This window comes from Lissotriton helveticus, chromosome 5_1 (genome assembly GCF_964261635.1).
Source record: "Lissotriton helveticus chromosome 5_1, aLisHel1.1, whole genome shotgun sequence".
Taxonomy (NCBI): domain Eukaryota; kingdom Metazoa; phylum Chordata; class Amphibia; order Caudata; family Salamandridae; genus Lissotriton; species Lissotriton helveticus.
This window is the reverse complement of record NC_136065.1, coordinates 351,790,120-351,804,636: the sequence shown is the minus strand read 5'-3', so window position 1 is coordinate 351,804,636 and position 14,517 is coordinate 351,790,120. Positions and strand designations below refer to the sequence as shown.

The window sequence follows — 14,517 nt, the reverse complement described above, 5'->3', positions numbered from 1 at the left end:
TGTATGAGGTCATTAGCTTGGGCTTTGAAAGGCTCAGGCAGGTGTTGCATTAAACTTTCAAGCTGGTCATAGTGTGCTCTGTCGTAACGAGCTAGTAGAGCTTGTGTATTTGCAATTCTCCATGAATTGGAAGCCTGTGATGCTAACCTTTTACCCGAGGCCTCTAGTATTTTGGACTCCTTATCAGGAGGTGGAGAGCTTCCCCTGTTGTCTGTGACTTGGCCCTTTTGCGTGCATTAGCCACTACTAGTGAGTCTAATGGTAACTGACCTCTGATATAAGTAGGGTCTGTAGGGGCCGCTCTATATTTCTTTTCAATCCTGGGATTGATTACACGTGCCCTGGCTGTATCTTTAAATATATCTGGCGCGTGTTTTAATACCCCTTTCAACATAGGAAGTGTTCTGACATTTTTCTCAGAAGTAGGGAATGTGTCAAATAGAAAGTCTTCTTCTATAGGGTCATTGTGCATGTCTAGGTTGTGCTACTGCGCTGCCTTATCTATTAGCTGGTTGAAGACAATGGTGTCGTCAGTAGGTGACGGCTTTGGTGGGTATGGGGAGGTGTCAGGGATGGGATGTGTGTCATATGGATCAGTATGATCATCATATGGTTCATTTTGAGGGTTAGGATCCTCTGGATAGTTATAATCCTCTTGAGGTTCTTCCCCTGTGTTATCCTCATCGTAATCTGAGCGTGTAGGGGAGTAAGGAGCAAAAGGTGTAGTAGGCATAGTAGGAACGAAAGGAATGAAAGGTCTAGAGGGAGAAGTCCCAATGTCTTTCTTCTTTAGAGGAATGGGGGAATAAGAGTCCCCGTTTAATGGCCTCTTCTTCTTGTGTAGGATTGTGACTTTACCAGTGTCAGGGTTTATATACAATTTTGTCTGTTCCTTTGATTCTGGATCTGGATGGAAGAGTTCTTCTTCCAGTGTACGTGGCTTTGTCGTTGACTTTTTTGGCTTAGTCTTTTTTGGCTCGACTGTTGCCTTTGGGTCGACAGCCTGTTTTGGCTCGACGAGTTTCGGTGCCTTATTGCTCCTTCTCGGCTCGGCCTCTTTGTCCGGGTCGACGACTGATTGCAGATCGACCGGATCTTTAGGTTCGATACGCTTTCTGTGCTCGACAGGTTTTTAAGGTCGACTGTCTTTTGTCGAGTCGATGACGTTTGTCGGATCGACCGGACGTTTAGGAGCGCTTGTCTTCGGTTCGATGCCTTTCTTTGGCTCGATGACCTTTTTTGGCTGGACCACAGGCTTTGGCACAACAGCCTTAGTGTCGACTACCTTTGTCGGTTCAGCGACCTTCGGCACAGCGGCCTTCTTCGGGTCGACGGCCTTCTTCGGTACGGCGACCTTCGGTTCGGCGGCCTTCTTCGTCTCGATGGCCTTTTTCGGTTTGGCGCCTTTTGGTTCGACGGCCTTCTTTGGTTCGGCGCCCTTTGGCTCGACGCCCTTAGGCTGTACGGCCTTCTTCGGTACGACGGCCTTCGGGTCGACGGCCTTGGGGGTAACGTTAGTTGGACCTAGAATCTCTGAAGGCTTAATCTTTGGTTTCGAAGCCGAGCCGGACAGCGGGGCTGCCAAATGAGTTTTTGGATCTTGGCTAAGGCCTTTAGGCGATGCCTCGACTGGAGCCTTCTGTAACGGGGTAATCGGTGGCGGGGGCAATGTACTCACGGTTTGCCCAGGTGGGATTTCGTCATCGGAGTCGTCTTGGTCCTCGACGGTGACGATCTCTAGATCAGAATCTACCGCTTCTGGAAGTTCTTGTTCATCATCGAAGATGTTGTCTGGTTCCGGTGCCTGTTGCTGCATCTCTTGCCTAGCGGCCCGTCGAATCCGGATGGTTTTCTTCTAACGGAATTGGGCACAGGCTGTGCAGGTTTCTTCCTTGTGCTCTGGAGATAGGCACTTGTTGCCAACTGTGTGTTTGTCAGTATGCGGGAACTTGGAGTGGCATTGTGGGCACCTTTTGAACAGGCTCCTTTCCATCGACAGCAGGCCCACGTGGCGTCGAAAAGGCCCAACGGCCCGCGTCGACGACCGGGTCGAGATGGAAAGCTTGATCGAGTCAAGAAGTACCGAGCGAGAACAATACCATCGAAGTCGAAGGCCTTTTGGCCCCTAGAAAAGTTTAGTTTCGATTCCGAAGTTGGAGTATAGGAATAACATCCGAACCCAATGGCGGAAAAAAACCAATCTGAGGATGGAGAGGATGCCCATGCGCACTGTAGTCCAGGGGAGGAGTCACCTATCTTGTGATACTTCGAAGACTCTCCAGGACAACAAGGTGCAATCATCCGGCCCCAACACTAGGCGGCGATCTATGCACAGATATGAATTCAGCAGCCCACATTCCTCGAACATAGTATTAGGAAAACTAAAAAATTGGGTAAAAGCGAAGTCAATTGTCCCAGATGGACAGGGGGGTTTTAAAGAAGGGCACTCTACAGTGGACCACTGCTACGCTCTTTGGGCACTCGCCCGGAAGTCGATAGAACAAAAGGGGAAAATGTTCTGCTGTTTTGTCGACTTCCGGGCGGCCTTTGATTTCGTGGATCGTGAGAGGTTATGGGAGTGCTTGATTAAATATGAGATCCCACCGGGCCTACTTGCAATACTAAAGGAATTGCATAGAGGTAATTGGGCCCAAGTGATCACAGACACTCAAGGGGCATTGACAAAGAAAATACCCATAGGGAACGGGCTAAGACAGGGCTGTGTCCTGGCTCCTCTCCTCTTTCAATTTTTTTAGCTGACCTACCAGTGGCCCTGGAAGTGGAAAGAAGCGCGAGCCCCAGAATGAGTGGCAGGAAGGTAGCAAGCCTGCTATATGCAGATGATCTTGTGATAATCGATCAGACGGAGATAGGGCTACAGAGAAAATTAAATGCTTTTAGTGAATACTGTAAGGCCAAACTTTTAGTGGTTAACATGGACAAAACGAAGATCCTGACTTTTTGTAAAAATTCTAAAAGATTTAGCTGGTACCTAGGTCAAACGAAACTAGAATCTGTAAAGGAATACAAATACTTAGGTTTATGGTTCGTAAGCTCGTTAAAATGGGGGATACATTTGGACACCAAAAAGCGAAAGCATCATCCTCTATCTGTGGCCTGAAAAAAATTTAATAAAGATTATGGGGACATGTCACATAAACCTTTGCTACAAGCTTATGAAGCTATGATCCCGCTCCAAGTATTGTATGGAGCAAAAGTTTTACATCTTAGTGGTAAAGGAGGGTGGGATCGGGAGGAAGGCAAAGTCCTAACAATGCTACTGTCCCTACCAAAGGCAGCCATGATACAAGCAATCAGAATAGAGATAGGAACAATAGCATGGAATATCCAGGTCCAAATGTCCCTGGCAAGATTTTGGAAACGCCAATCCCAAGGGGGCACGCCGAAGGTATCATATTGGTGCAGTGAGGAAATCAGGCATAGCAGCCTTAAATGGGCAATAGAAGCAAGAAGGAAAATTAAGGAGATTACTGGGAGTCTAAATGTGAGAGTAAACCAGAATCCTTTAGACGTTGCCTTTTCAAAGAGTCTACTTAGAGCACAAGGCATGGAGACATCAAGGAACCAGGACCTAGAATACGAAAGAAAATGTCGGTCCAATGCATGGTAAAAGCGTGGGAAAAAGACGCAAGGTATCCGTATTTAGAAACCTTGCCTAACCATGGACTTAGATATGAAATATTTGAAATTACGAATTGGCACCAACCCATGGTTAATGGAGGGAAGATTAAAAGCAGAAATGTTATACCCCGATGGCCTATACAAATACGGGTTGAGGACAAAGTGCGATATATTGTATATAATGGTAGATTGCCTTATGACGGTGGAAGCGAGAAAACTATTTCTATGGCCATTATTTATAAAATATGGAATAAGGTCTCTAGATCAAACCATTACATTATTGATAGAAATGGAAAACCTAGATACTGCAATTGCACTAAGAGATTATATGAGAGGGGTAAATTGTTTTGCTAGGGAAAAACTTAAGCAATGTTAGGGATGAAATTAACTATAAACGCCCCCTACTTATTAGCTAAAGGCTTAAGACCGAAGAAATTTTACTCCAAACTGTCTAATCTATCGTTGCTAATGAAGATCGATAAATGTAAAGAACTTTTAACTTTAGGAGTTTTTGTTACTTCTGTTTTACTAAGGTTTTATGAGGTTTTTATCTTTTTAATTTTATGGAAAATTAGAAATTTAGAGCTTGCAAGGGGCGACGGCAGCTACTGTTCTACTATAGAGGTACTGGAAAGAAATGGTGTGATTTTAAAACGTTATTTGTGTACACGTTTGTTTTAATAATTATGTACAGTGTTGTATTTTATAAGATCTCGGTGTTTAAAGACTACGGTCTAAATAAACAGAGTTTCTCTCTCTCTCTTAATGATTTGCCTCGTTTTTAAAAATAGAGCTCAATGTGTATAATTATATGTGGGGTCCCCCAAGGATCTGCACTCTGTTCACTATTATTTAATTTTCATATTAGACAACTGCTTCTCCTGTTGCACTCTGCATCCAGATGTTAACAGATAATGAACAGCTATAAATATTCACAGCGCTGATGTTCAAATTCCTCTACACCTTAAACCATAAAACTACAAGTGAATCCCACGACATACACCAAAAGTGCATACCCAAATTCAATCACCTCGGGCAATGGAAGTATACACAAGAAAGGGGACAATAACGACTCTTGGGGGTGCAACACATAATATGAACACAAGCTGATGTAAAGATGGAGATCACCAATTCTATTTTTCTGTTCAAAACAATGTTATTATTCAATATATATGTGAAAACATGACAATACAAGAAATAGTATAAAAATAAGATTATATTTAAGATTTACAGAAAATTATGCAAAAAATACATGTGGATTACAAAGTACCTTAAGAATAATTGATATAATTGATTGTAAAATGCAATAATAAAAAAAATGAAAAGGCAGATAGCTATTAAGTATGTTCAACAATTAGATTAGAAATAGCTAGTACATAAAAACATTAAATGTGGATACAATTATGAATAGTTAGCAATATATTTATCATTTACGTTGGGGCTCCCACTCCTCCAGAGGCCAAAATGAAATGGTCTTTTTGTTGTGTTAAAAAATGAATGGCTCTGGAAACGGCCTGCTGTGATGCTCATTAATTGCAATTTATGAGTAGGACCAGTAGGCGGCTGATTGGGGACATTATTAAGTTCACTGTATTAGCTTCTCTCTGATTTCTCTACCCATTTGATAGATTACAAGGGCATGTCTTCTCAATGTTACCTTAACACTTACATGCAGCCTTCCTGCTTCAAGCAGACAGTGCTTTAGTTTTCATCCAGAAATCCATCTCCAACATCTTCAAGTGAAGGACCTAAGACCAGGAGGTTCTCTTGCCTTTACACCCATGTAAGAAATGTTGGTTCAAACTGAAGCCACGGTTAGTACCTGTACCTGCCTCCTCCTGTCTGCCCTTTGATGCTTTAGAATAGGTTGGTAACTATTTATAACAATGACAGTAACTACAAAGGGGTATTGTCTATGAAATATACAACATGACACAAATGTATTCTTTGTTATACTTTGTTCTCGTTTAACTTCCTAATTAAATGAACAATCCGATTTTTCTATATTTACATATGCAAATGTAAGTCTTATTATGTGCTGACATTGGTTTGCTACATTTTATTTGTAGTTTACAGGAAATACAGTATACTTTTGTTTAATAACTACAATATACTGCAGTGTATCAATATTCACTAGTCAACTAGATCCAGGGAGGTTGTGGTACATCTTGAGTGCCATGTGCTTTAAGCTGTTACTCCTGTGTGCCAGCTGGTTATCACACCCCATCGTCACACAATGTGTGGGTACAAACTTCAAGACGGGGTCCCCTTGCTTTGACTGTCCCCTTGACAAGGTTGATGTGTTGGAAGCAAGACTATAGGCGTTTAGCTCATTTCAGAATGTATCTGGACAATAAAACGCTACATTTTACTTAATCTGATGACTAGCATTACTTTATTCGACTGACCTTGGTACCTGTCTTTTTTCCTATATAGATTTTGTAGTGCTTGTAAGGAGCTCCCCAAAAACTGTGGACAACTGGTGGTTCCACCAAGGTCTCCTTCCATTTCCCTCCCATTTACGGTTGATATGTTGGTTTTCTTTCTGCCCTGCAGAGTATTATTTTTGCTGAGTTGAGTTATAGTCGTCCATTTTGAGTGACCGTGTCCATATTCTTAAGACTTTGCAAATATTAGCAGTTAGCGAACCATTTCATACCATAGTCGTACTGTAGGCACGTTTCTTTGCTCTCTCTGTTGTAGGCACTCCCTGCGTATCACAAACCACAGAGTTCACAGGAAATACTATACATTTGTTCTTAAATTACTACAGTATACTGCGGTGTATCAATATTCATAAATGCTTGGAAAAATGACCATTGGTGAAAACCCCGTTAGTAAGATGACATAAAATGAATATGGTTACTCACCATAAACGAGAGTGAGAGTGATAATGAGGACTACAGATACGACACCTAAAGCTATAAGGCCTGTCCTTGAACGAATACGATCACCACACTCTGCGTCTTGCAAATGACTGCCCGGTTCTTTTTCTTGCCTACCCAACGCACCACAACTGCAAATGGAAGCAAACAGAATTATCACATTAATCATAATCATTTGCATCAGATTTGGCAAGCTAGTTTTGTCAAGCTGACTTAAAATATACAGAATATTAAACAACTTGGTGCCAATAACAGTGTCCTCAAATTGTAGCAAAATAAAGCAGATTTCTTGGACGATGCACTATGCATTTCATTTTAGGAGGCAATATCCATTTGATTCAACAGAAAGCTTCTAGTTAGTTACTGAGATTAGCTGATTTAACGTTGTCTACAAGCAAAGACCTTATACAGGCGCTCTCCGGCTCTTACATTTGCAGACCCTGAGCACTTCCTAACAATCCCTTTACTTGCACAAGCGATCCTATCAACTGGACAACTATTCCATTGTTTATGTTAACTCTGCCAAGCAAGCGGCCATCGCTAAGGGGACATCTTCTGAATGCCTGCTCTTCCTAGGCCTGGGGAAATAGTTGTTCGTTTGGTATCCACTCTCAGTAAGAGGGGAGCAGAACCCTTTGGGCTCCTCAGACTCAAGGTTCTGTCGCTCCCCTGATCTCAGATATTTTTCGTGCATTAACTTCCCCTTGCCAGGGAACTGTTTAAGGGGTCCCTAACCATTGGGAATCCCTAAAAGCGCAGATCAGTGCCCTCTGGGCCTCCACTTAGGGGAGCCACAAGAGGCTCTGGTTTCACCTGATTCTTAGTTTTTAGGGAGCCTTGGAGTACCCCAGGCAGTGCTTAATTTATAAAAAAATAATAATAATAATAAGTGGCAGGGCTCTCGCCAGGAAGTCCCTGCAGCTTGCACCACGCATTGCCACTGCCATGCTGCAAATGGTAGTAACACAACTACTTGCCATCACACTCTCTCAAGTGTGACAATTCTGACTATTCCAGGACCCCAAAGCTATAACAATGGCTTGGGCAGCAGGCAATAGCCATTTTTAATGTATACTGAATTAATAATTGACTTTGGTTGTGATCATATCATCCAGCGCCACCTTGTGGCAGACTGCCACAACCATCGGCGTTGACAATTAAGTGCCGGTGTTGAGCACCGGAATCCACTGCCTCAAATTAAGCACTGAACCCAGGGTGCTACCTAAAGTCCCCTCCATTTAAATTGAAGTCCAGCCGCCCTTTTTTAATGCATATGTTTTTAACTTGCAAACATTACGTGTAAAGCGGTGTCTATAAGTTATGGTAATCGCGTTCACAATCGTTAGCAGTGTGCCTGATTTTAGGGTAAGCCTTAAGTGTTGAAGACCCATAATCATACAGTAAAATAGATGGAGAAGTGCATTCGACAGAGGCAACCCCACCACCCACTTCGAATTCAGTTATTCCTTCCTTTAAGTTAATCTGGAGGAAATCCGCCAAACTTCCTGTCAGAGTTGTACCTGTAGGGTTCAACTGGAGCATCTGCAGTAGGCGAAACTCCTATCATCCCACACTGTCATGGAAAGGCTGATCCTGTACCTGTTTGACACTATGAAACTATGAACATGATTTTACTATGACTGGGCCCTTGGGTTTCAATGACAAGCCGAGTTTGAGTATATAAGATGGAGCACCCTACAGCTCACAGAACTCTTCCTGGATTTAGACCTTCACGATCCATTTGATGTAGAGCGATATCTTGGGTATGAAGCCAGAGAGCTGTCATCTTCGTTGTTGCTGGGACTAAGTAACGGTCTGTCTGAAGCACTGGTAGGGATCATTACCCAACACTGAAGTCCCTGCCATGCCAAGAAGTCCTGCATGTACAGAGACCTGGAAGAGAAGGTCATCCCATCATGAGAGAAAGGCACGCTACTGAGAACAGGACTCCACCAACCACCAACCACCAATGTTCGCAAACTTCTGCTGAGCCCCTCAAATCCTGCACTAGGGACAGAGACTGGTTGGTCAGAGAGATCATCCCTGAATGTGTCTTTGAGTCTATGGTTTATCAGTCAGTGAGTCAAACCACTTTATTCGATTAATTAAAATCATAAAAGTAGAGTACACAATACACAATATAATAAAATAATGTAAATCAATGAGACATATGAGCGATATTAAAAAATCATTAATACAGCAGGATCAGTTATCTAATACATCAAAGCTTAAAAACTCACTTAAGAGTAATTTCATAGAAAAATAAAATCGGGGTTTTCATACAAAATTTAACATTGAATACCTTCTTTTCCTGAGATGAACCGTTGCAACTAAAAAACTGGCAATATTAAAAATATCCCATGTATCATTAAGCAATTGAAGATAAAATATTGCAGGTCTGACCTGTAAAAAGCTCTTTCCCTCAGCAGGGGAACTAAAAATCTCCTACGAATTTCACTGTAATGGTCACAATACATAATGAAATGCATTGTGTCCTGTGATGAAAAATTATCACAAGGACATGGGCCTATATCCTCTGGTTTGCACCAGCCTTGCAGATTGCCTAACGAGAAGTGAATTAGGTTAAAACGAAACCTGATTAGGAGCCAGCGATGGAAAGGCTTGGTAACAATTCTTAAGTAGGGTTCAATTAGTGGGGAGGTTTTATGCAAAAAGTGAGCCCTGACTGAGGGTTTCATTAACTCCTGCTCCTCACGTTCCACCATCCATAAATTCAGAAGTTGAGATTTAACCCATTTCACGTCCTCTTTTTTAATCCCATCCGGATCGTTAAAGAGATCTGGGCGCCCCAGTTTAGAGAACATGAGCTAAACATAATGCAGCCACGGGATACTACTGGCTTTTTCCAGAGAAAAACAGTCTTGAATAACCTGGTGATTCAGGGTTAGATCTGGGTTAAGCCAGGTTTTAAGCCAGCAGACCACCGGGGCCAACCTCATCAAGTCTGACACATATCCAAGCCCCAATTCTTGGTGAATAGCAAAGGTTGGGGTTGATTGAGGTACTGACAAGAGGGTACGTAGAAATTTGTTTTCAGCTATCTGCACCCCTTCCAAATGCTTGTAGCCCCAGATAGCGGAGCCATACATAGCAATAGCCATACATTTAGATCTGTAAATGTTAAGCATAGCTTCAAGGGGCCTAGCACCCTGGCGCTGTGCAAACCCTTGTACGGCAGAAGATGATTTAACCATTGCACTTTTTTTTACTTTCTGTTGGGGGACCCAGGTACCTCTATCATCAAATAAAACCACCAGATAAGTAAAAGAGGACACCCTGGACACCTCCGCTCCATTGCAGTAAAAGGATTTCACTTTTCTATTTCTTTGGCCCATTGACATAACATGAGATTTAAATATGTTCACTATTAAATCCAAGGACTTCATATAGGCCCCAAAGACATCCAGTAGCCTCTGGAGGCCTATAGCTGTATGGGCTAATAACACAGCGTCATCCGCGTATAGGAGAACCGGAATACTCCTATCTCCTACTTGCAGAATATCCAAGCTTGCCTGATATAAGGTCTTATCTAGATTATTAATATAAAGGGTAAAAAGTAGTAGTGCCAATATACATCCCTGACAGACGCCTCTACCCGATTTAAAGTGCCTTGCGCATTTACCTTCCCGAGTGACCCTAACTGTTGCTGAGAGATCCCGGTGTAAATCTGCCAAACAATAGACAAGGCATGAGTCAATGCCCATATCAAGCAGAATAGACCACATCGTCGATCTGTTAACCAGATCGAAAGCTGAACAAAGGTCCATAAAAGCCATCTGCAAAGTGCCTTCTTTAGCTATGGTATATTTACCTAATATTGGATGTAGGTTAAGGCACTGGTCCATAGTGCTCCTACCTTGTCTAAAACCATATTGCAGGTTAGATAAAACCTAATTTTTGTTCACCCAGTCCGTGACTTTACCTAGGATCACTTTGCCTAATATTTTAACAGCAGAATCATTAGAGATATCGGTCTGTAACACCGTGGATCCCCTCTCTGACCCTTTTTAAAAACTGGTATGATCGTGGATAAAGACCATGAAGTAGGAAACCCCTGTGAACTTGGAACATTAAAAACATTAGTTAATATTTTAGCCTGAATTTTGAGCTACATTTATACAGATCAGCAGGGACGGAATCAGGGTCTGGCGCTTTATTACTAGACATCTGTATTATCGCCCTTTCTACATCCTCCTCCTTAAAGACCATGGGAGGTAAGTCCCTATCGGTTTCTAGGCTGGTGGAAGAATCCACGGTGACATTGGATCCATAGATTGCTTCAAAATGGGAGAGCCACTGGGCCTCTGTGATCTTGCATTCTAAAGAGCCATTCTCTATGCCAGACAAAAGGGTTTATTAAAAATAGCCCAGAATCTAGAGCTATCCTTAAGAACTTCAACAGATAAGAGTGCATTCCAGGCCTCTTCTTTGATCTCATTTTTCTGCATAGAAAGAGCAATCCTATACTGTTTTCTTAACCTGGCTATCTGCTCCTTATCTCGGGGTATGTTTTTCAGGGCTTGGGCCAAGTTACCATGGGCCCGTGAACAGTTGTTATCAAACCACCTTTCACCCATAGTTAATCTGGGTTTAGTTGTCATTGTCAGATCAGATGCTACCTGACCACAAATGCCTTCAAAAGCTCCAAGGACCTGAACACCTGGAATGGTGCTATCAAAACATATTGCAATATTATCTTTAGCCTTCTCACAGAGGTTTGAGAAGAAAAGGTCCTGAATTTTCTTAGCCCATTTAAGCCTCCTCCCCTGGTCACTTGTTACCAAGCTAATAACTCCCTCTTTCTTTCCCGTTTTTCCCAAAAGACCACAGTCTTTATCTAGCACAAGTATTACCGGATTGTGGTCACTAAAAGGCAACAGCCTGGCATTATAAAACAATGCCTGAGCTAGCATGGGGGCAGTGGGGGGATAAATATGCAGTCAATAACAGTGCTCTCCATAGCTTTAAAAGTAGCGATCCGGTTGGTCGGATCAATAAAACTAGGTTCAAAGAGATCGATCTGCACCAGCTAAAAGGTCCTCCAAGGCTTCCCCTTGTTGTGTATGCTCAAAGTGATGTGTCGCGGAATAAGCTGGCCCTAGGTGATCATCAACATAACAGTTCAGGTCACAGATATGAATGTTAAAATCGCCCATAAGTACGATGCGACAAAAAGTAGTTTGCTTCATCCTATATTCTTCCCAAAAACATTTCAAATAACATAAATGTTGATTTATAAATTAACTTTCTCCTGAATTATAGAAATTAACAAGTAGTATTTTAGGGAAGTTGGGGGTTATCAGTTCTATTATCAAGCAATTATGAGAGTCCACTTCCAGCCTCTTTTGAGTCCCTTTCAGTTTTAGCGCGAAAAGCATTAAGAGAACCCCCTTTGCTCTCCCTGCCGGAGCGGGGCATGCTGGGGAACAGTATGATTTATACCCCTCCATCCATAAATTATCCGCCTTGTCCCACGTCTCCTGGAGACCAATTATGTCATATTGTTTTAAAAAACCCTGCCAGCTTGGATCATCTTTTTTTACTTCTAAGGCCCGCTATATTTCAGCTAATGATCTTACATTTGGGGGCTATATCTACATCTATGACCGGGTCGTTTTGACTGTCTCCGTGGAAGCTCTCATGGCACTGGGGCGCCTCCAGTCAGTCATTCGCATCTAACTGGGACAGTGGGAGAAATCTATTTTTAAGGCTAAACAAACTCCTTCTTCCTTTCGCACAGTCAGCAAGGATAATGATCGTGGGACTGTTACCGACCTCCAGCTAGGCCTGTCTGAGCGAGTTTCTGCTTCTTTATTTTGTAAGCGACAATCACAACTCTGGTTGTACATCATTGGACATGCCCTACTTGAGGATCTACAAGGTACCTTTATTCCTCTTACTGGTGTGTAAAAGAAGCCATGGGGAAAAGCCCTGATGCCCCCTTTACCCAACACAGAACTGTACCAAAACAGCCAGCCCGCGATATCCTTTTTATCAAAGTTGACAACGATACAATCACCTTCGGCCTGTTTGGGACAGTTTCCAACCCACCCCACACGTCTAGCCATTATGATATGAGATGAAACCTTGGAATTGCCACTACATCGTTGGTCACACCAGTGTTTGGTTTTCCATAGCAAATCCAAGATGGATTCATAGTTACGGTCTCTTTAGTGGGGGCACCCTTATAAGAACAGCTACCAGAGGAGTGGCTTCTGTAGGGAGGTTAAGTCTGCAGCTATTCAGTCTAGTGTTCCTCTCTTGTGTGCCTTGGTTCCCACTAGTAGCCAAAATCATGCCATTAGATGGAGAGCTTAAGGATCTCTCATCATTATGACGGGAGTTCCTCCCTCCAGCTTGTCTCCCTTGGATTACACCTGTCCTATTCAAAGGGTTAGGTTTTGTCTTATCCAAAGATTGAGATGGAGATTGGCTACCAGGGCAATCCTCGCCAGTATGAGACTTAGGCTCTATTTGGACCTGGGGTATTGTGATTAAATTAGGGGTCTCACATGGAATTTTTGAGTCCCTTAAGAATGATTCAATTCGCTCACATTTCTTCAAAATACCCTAAACACAAGTGTTCAATGTGTCAGTTATGTCTTTAGCAATACTTGTGAGTATAGATTCCATCCGGGAGCTTAATATATTCTCCACCAGTTTCTGTAGTGTTAGTTGAATGTTCCTATCCACATCTTCAGCCTGGGTAAGGCCCATAATAGCCCTTTTTTGTTGCCCCGTTCAAGGGTGGCAAAGTTGCCTTAATTTCACCATCCGCACCCCTTATCAGAGCGGCATCATGTGTTGGTTCTCCCCTCCCTGCTTTCTCACTTGTTATCAGCACAGTTAGCTCCAAGGGAACAGGAATTCTGGGGATATTCTCGATTACAATATTCCCCTATCAAAGTCATGACTCATATCCAGTCCCAGTTCTTTTTCTGCATTGGCTATTTCCTTATTTAGGGCTCCCAAAGCTGAGGTTAAGTATGATATAATAGAAGCAGATGGGATTTTGGCTTTTAACACCCCCTGATATCTGATATGGTTGATGTGAGTGTGCAGCCACAACACCATTTGGGTTTTTAGTTGTAGATAGTACACCCCCTTGTTTGGTCCTGACGATTCGCCCGCAGACTATTCGTTTGGCGAGAAACATGTTGAACTATCACATATAAGAGCCCCATAATCTGAGACATAACCTCAGCCTAGCGCCTTATATCTTTTGATTTTACTTAGGGTAGGAGACCCCTTGATTAAAGTTGTTGTCATAGGTACTCCCAACCCTATTTTAGATTCACTTGAAACACACATTCATCTACACACACTAGACCCCTCACCCCCACTTCACCAAACTGCTGTTGGAAAAAGGTCTCCACTAAAGGGCCCCTACTATAGGGAGCCCGTCGGGTATTGCACCACCGAACCGACGAGGGCATTATAATCCAATTAAATGGATTCCCAACTTTGAACCATGCTGATCAGGTTGGTCTATATTCCCTTTATCTGACTCTCAATTTAGAGGAACAGCATAATTCTTTTGTCTACACAGTGGAATCAAACATAAGCAATCTTAGCATTCGGCTCTCCCAACAGTTGAAATTGCCAGGCACAGGCTCCTAAGCAAAGCCTTGGACCAGGGCATTTATTATTTTATGAATTAAGGACTGCTTTGTGGGTTACCACACGTTAGTCGGGGTAGGTAACTAATAATTCACAAGTTTCATTCCCCAAATACCATTCCTTCTTCAGCAGTTAACTGTGTGCCAATGAGTTGATAACATTACAGCCTGTTAATGCACTGCCACACACCCGTGCTACACTAAAAAGAAATCCAATGACTGCATGCCACATTTAGAGGTTACCATATATGTAAGCATATTGAGCCACAACCAGGCAGGAATGCACCAGGCTGTTATTGACCAGCTGGCAAAACAAAAGTTGAAAGTAGGGAGTATAATGAGCAGAGAGG

At 42.7% G+C, this 14,517-nt stretch overlaps 1 protein-coding gene across 3 annotated transcripts in view; it reads right to left on the bottom strand.

Moving 5' to 3' along the window:
* Positions 1 to 14,517, bottom strand: part of TNFRSF14 (TNF receptor superfamily member 14) — a 470,620-nt gene that overhangs the window by 101,545 nt on the left and 354,558 nt on the right. For all 3 annotated transcript variants that reach the window (XR_013594741.1, XM_078642475.1, XM_078642476.1), the window contains exon 6: positions 6,513 to 6,658. Coding sequence is in view for 2 of the 3 variants with exons in the window: in XM_078642475.1 (XP_078498601.1) it covers positions 6,513 to 6,658 (146 nt within the window). In the remaining variant the exon portion in view is untranslated. The remainder of the gene's footprint in view (positions 1 to 6,512; positions 6,659 to 14,517) is intronic.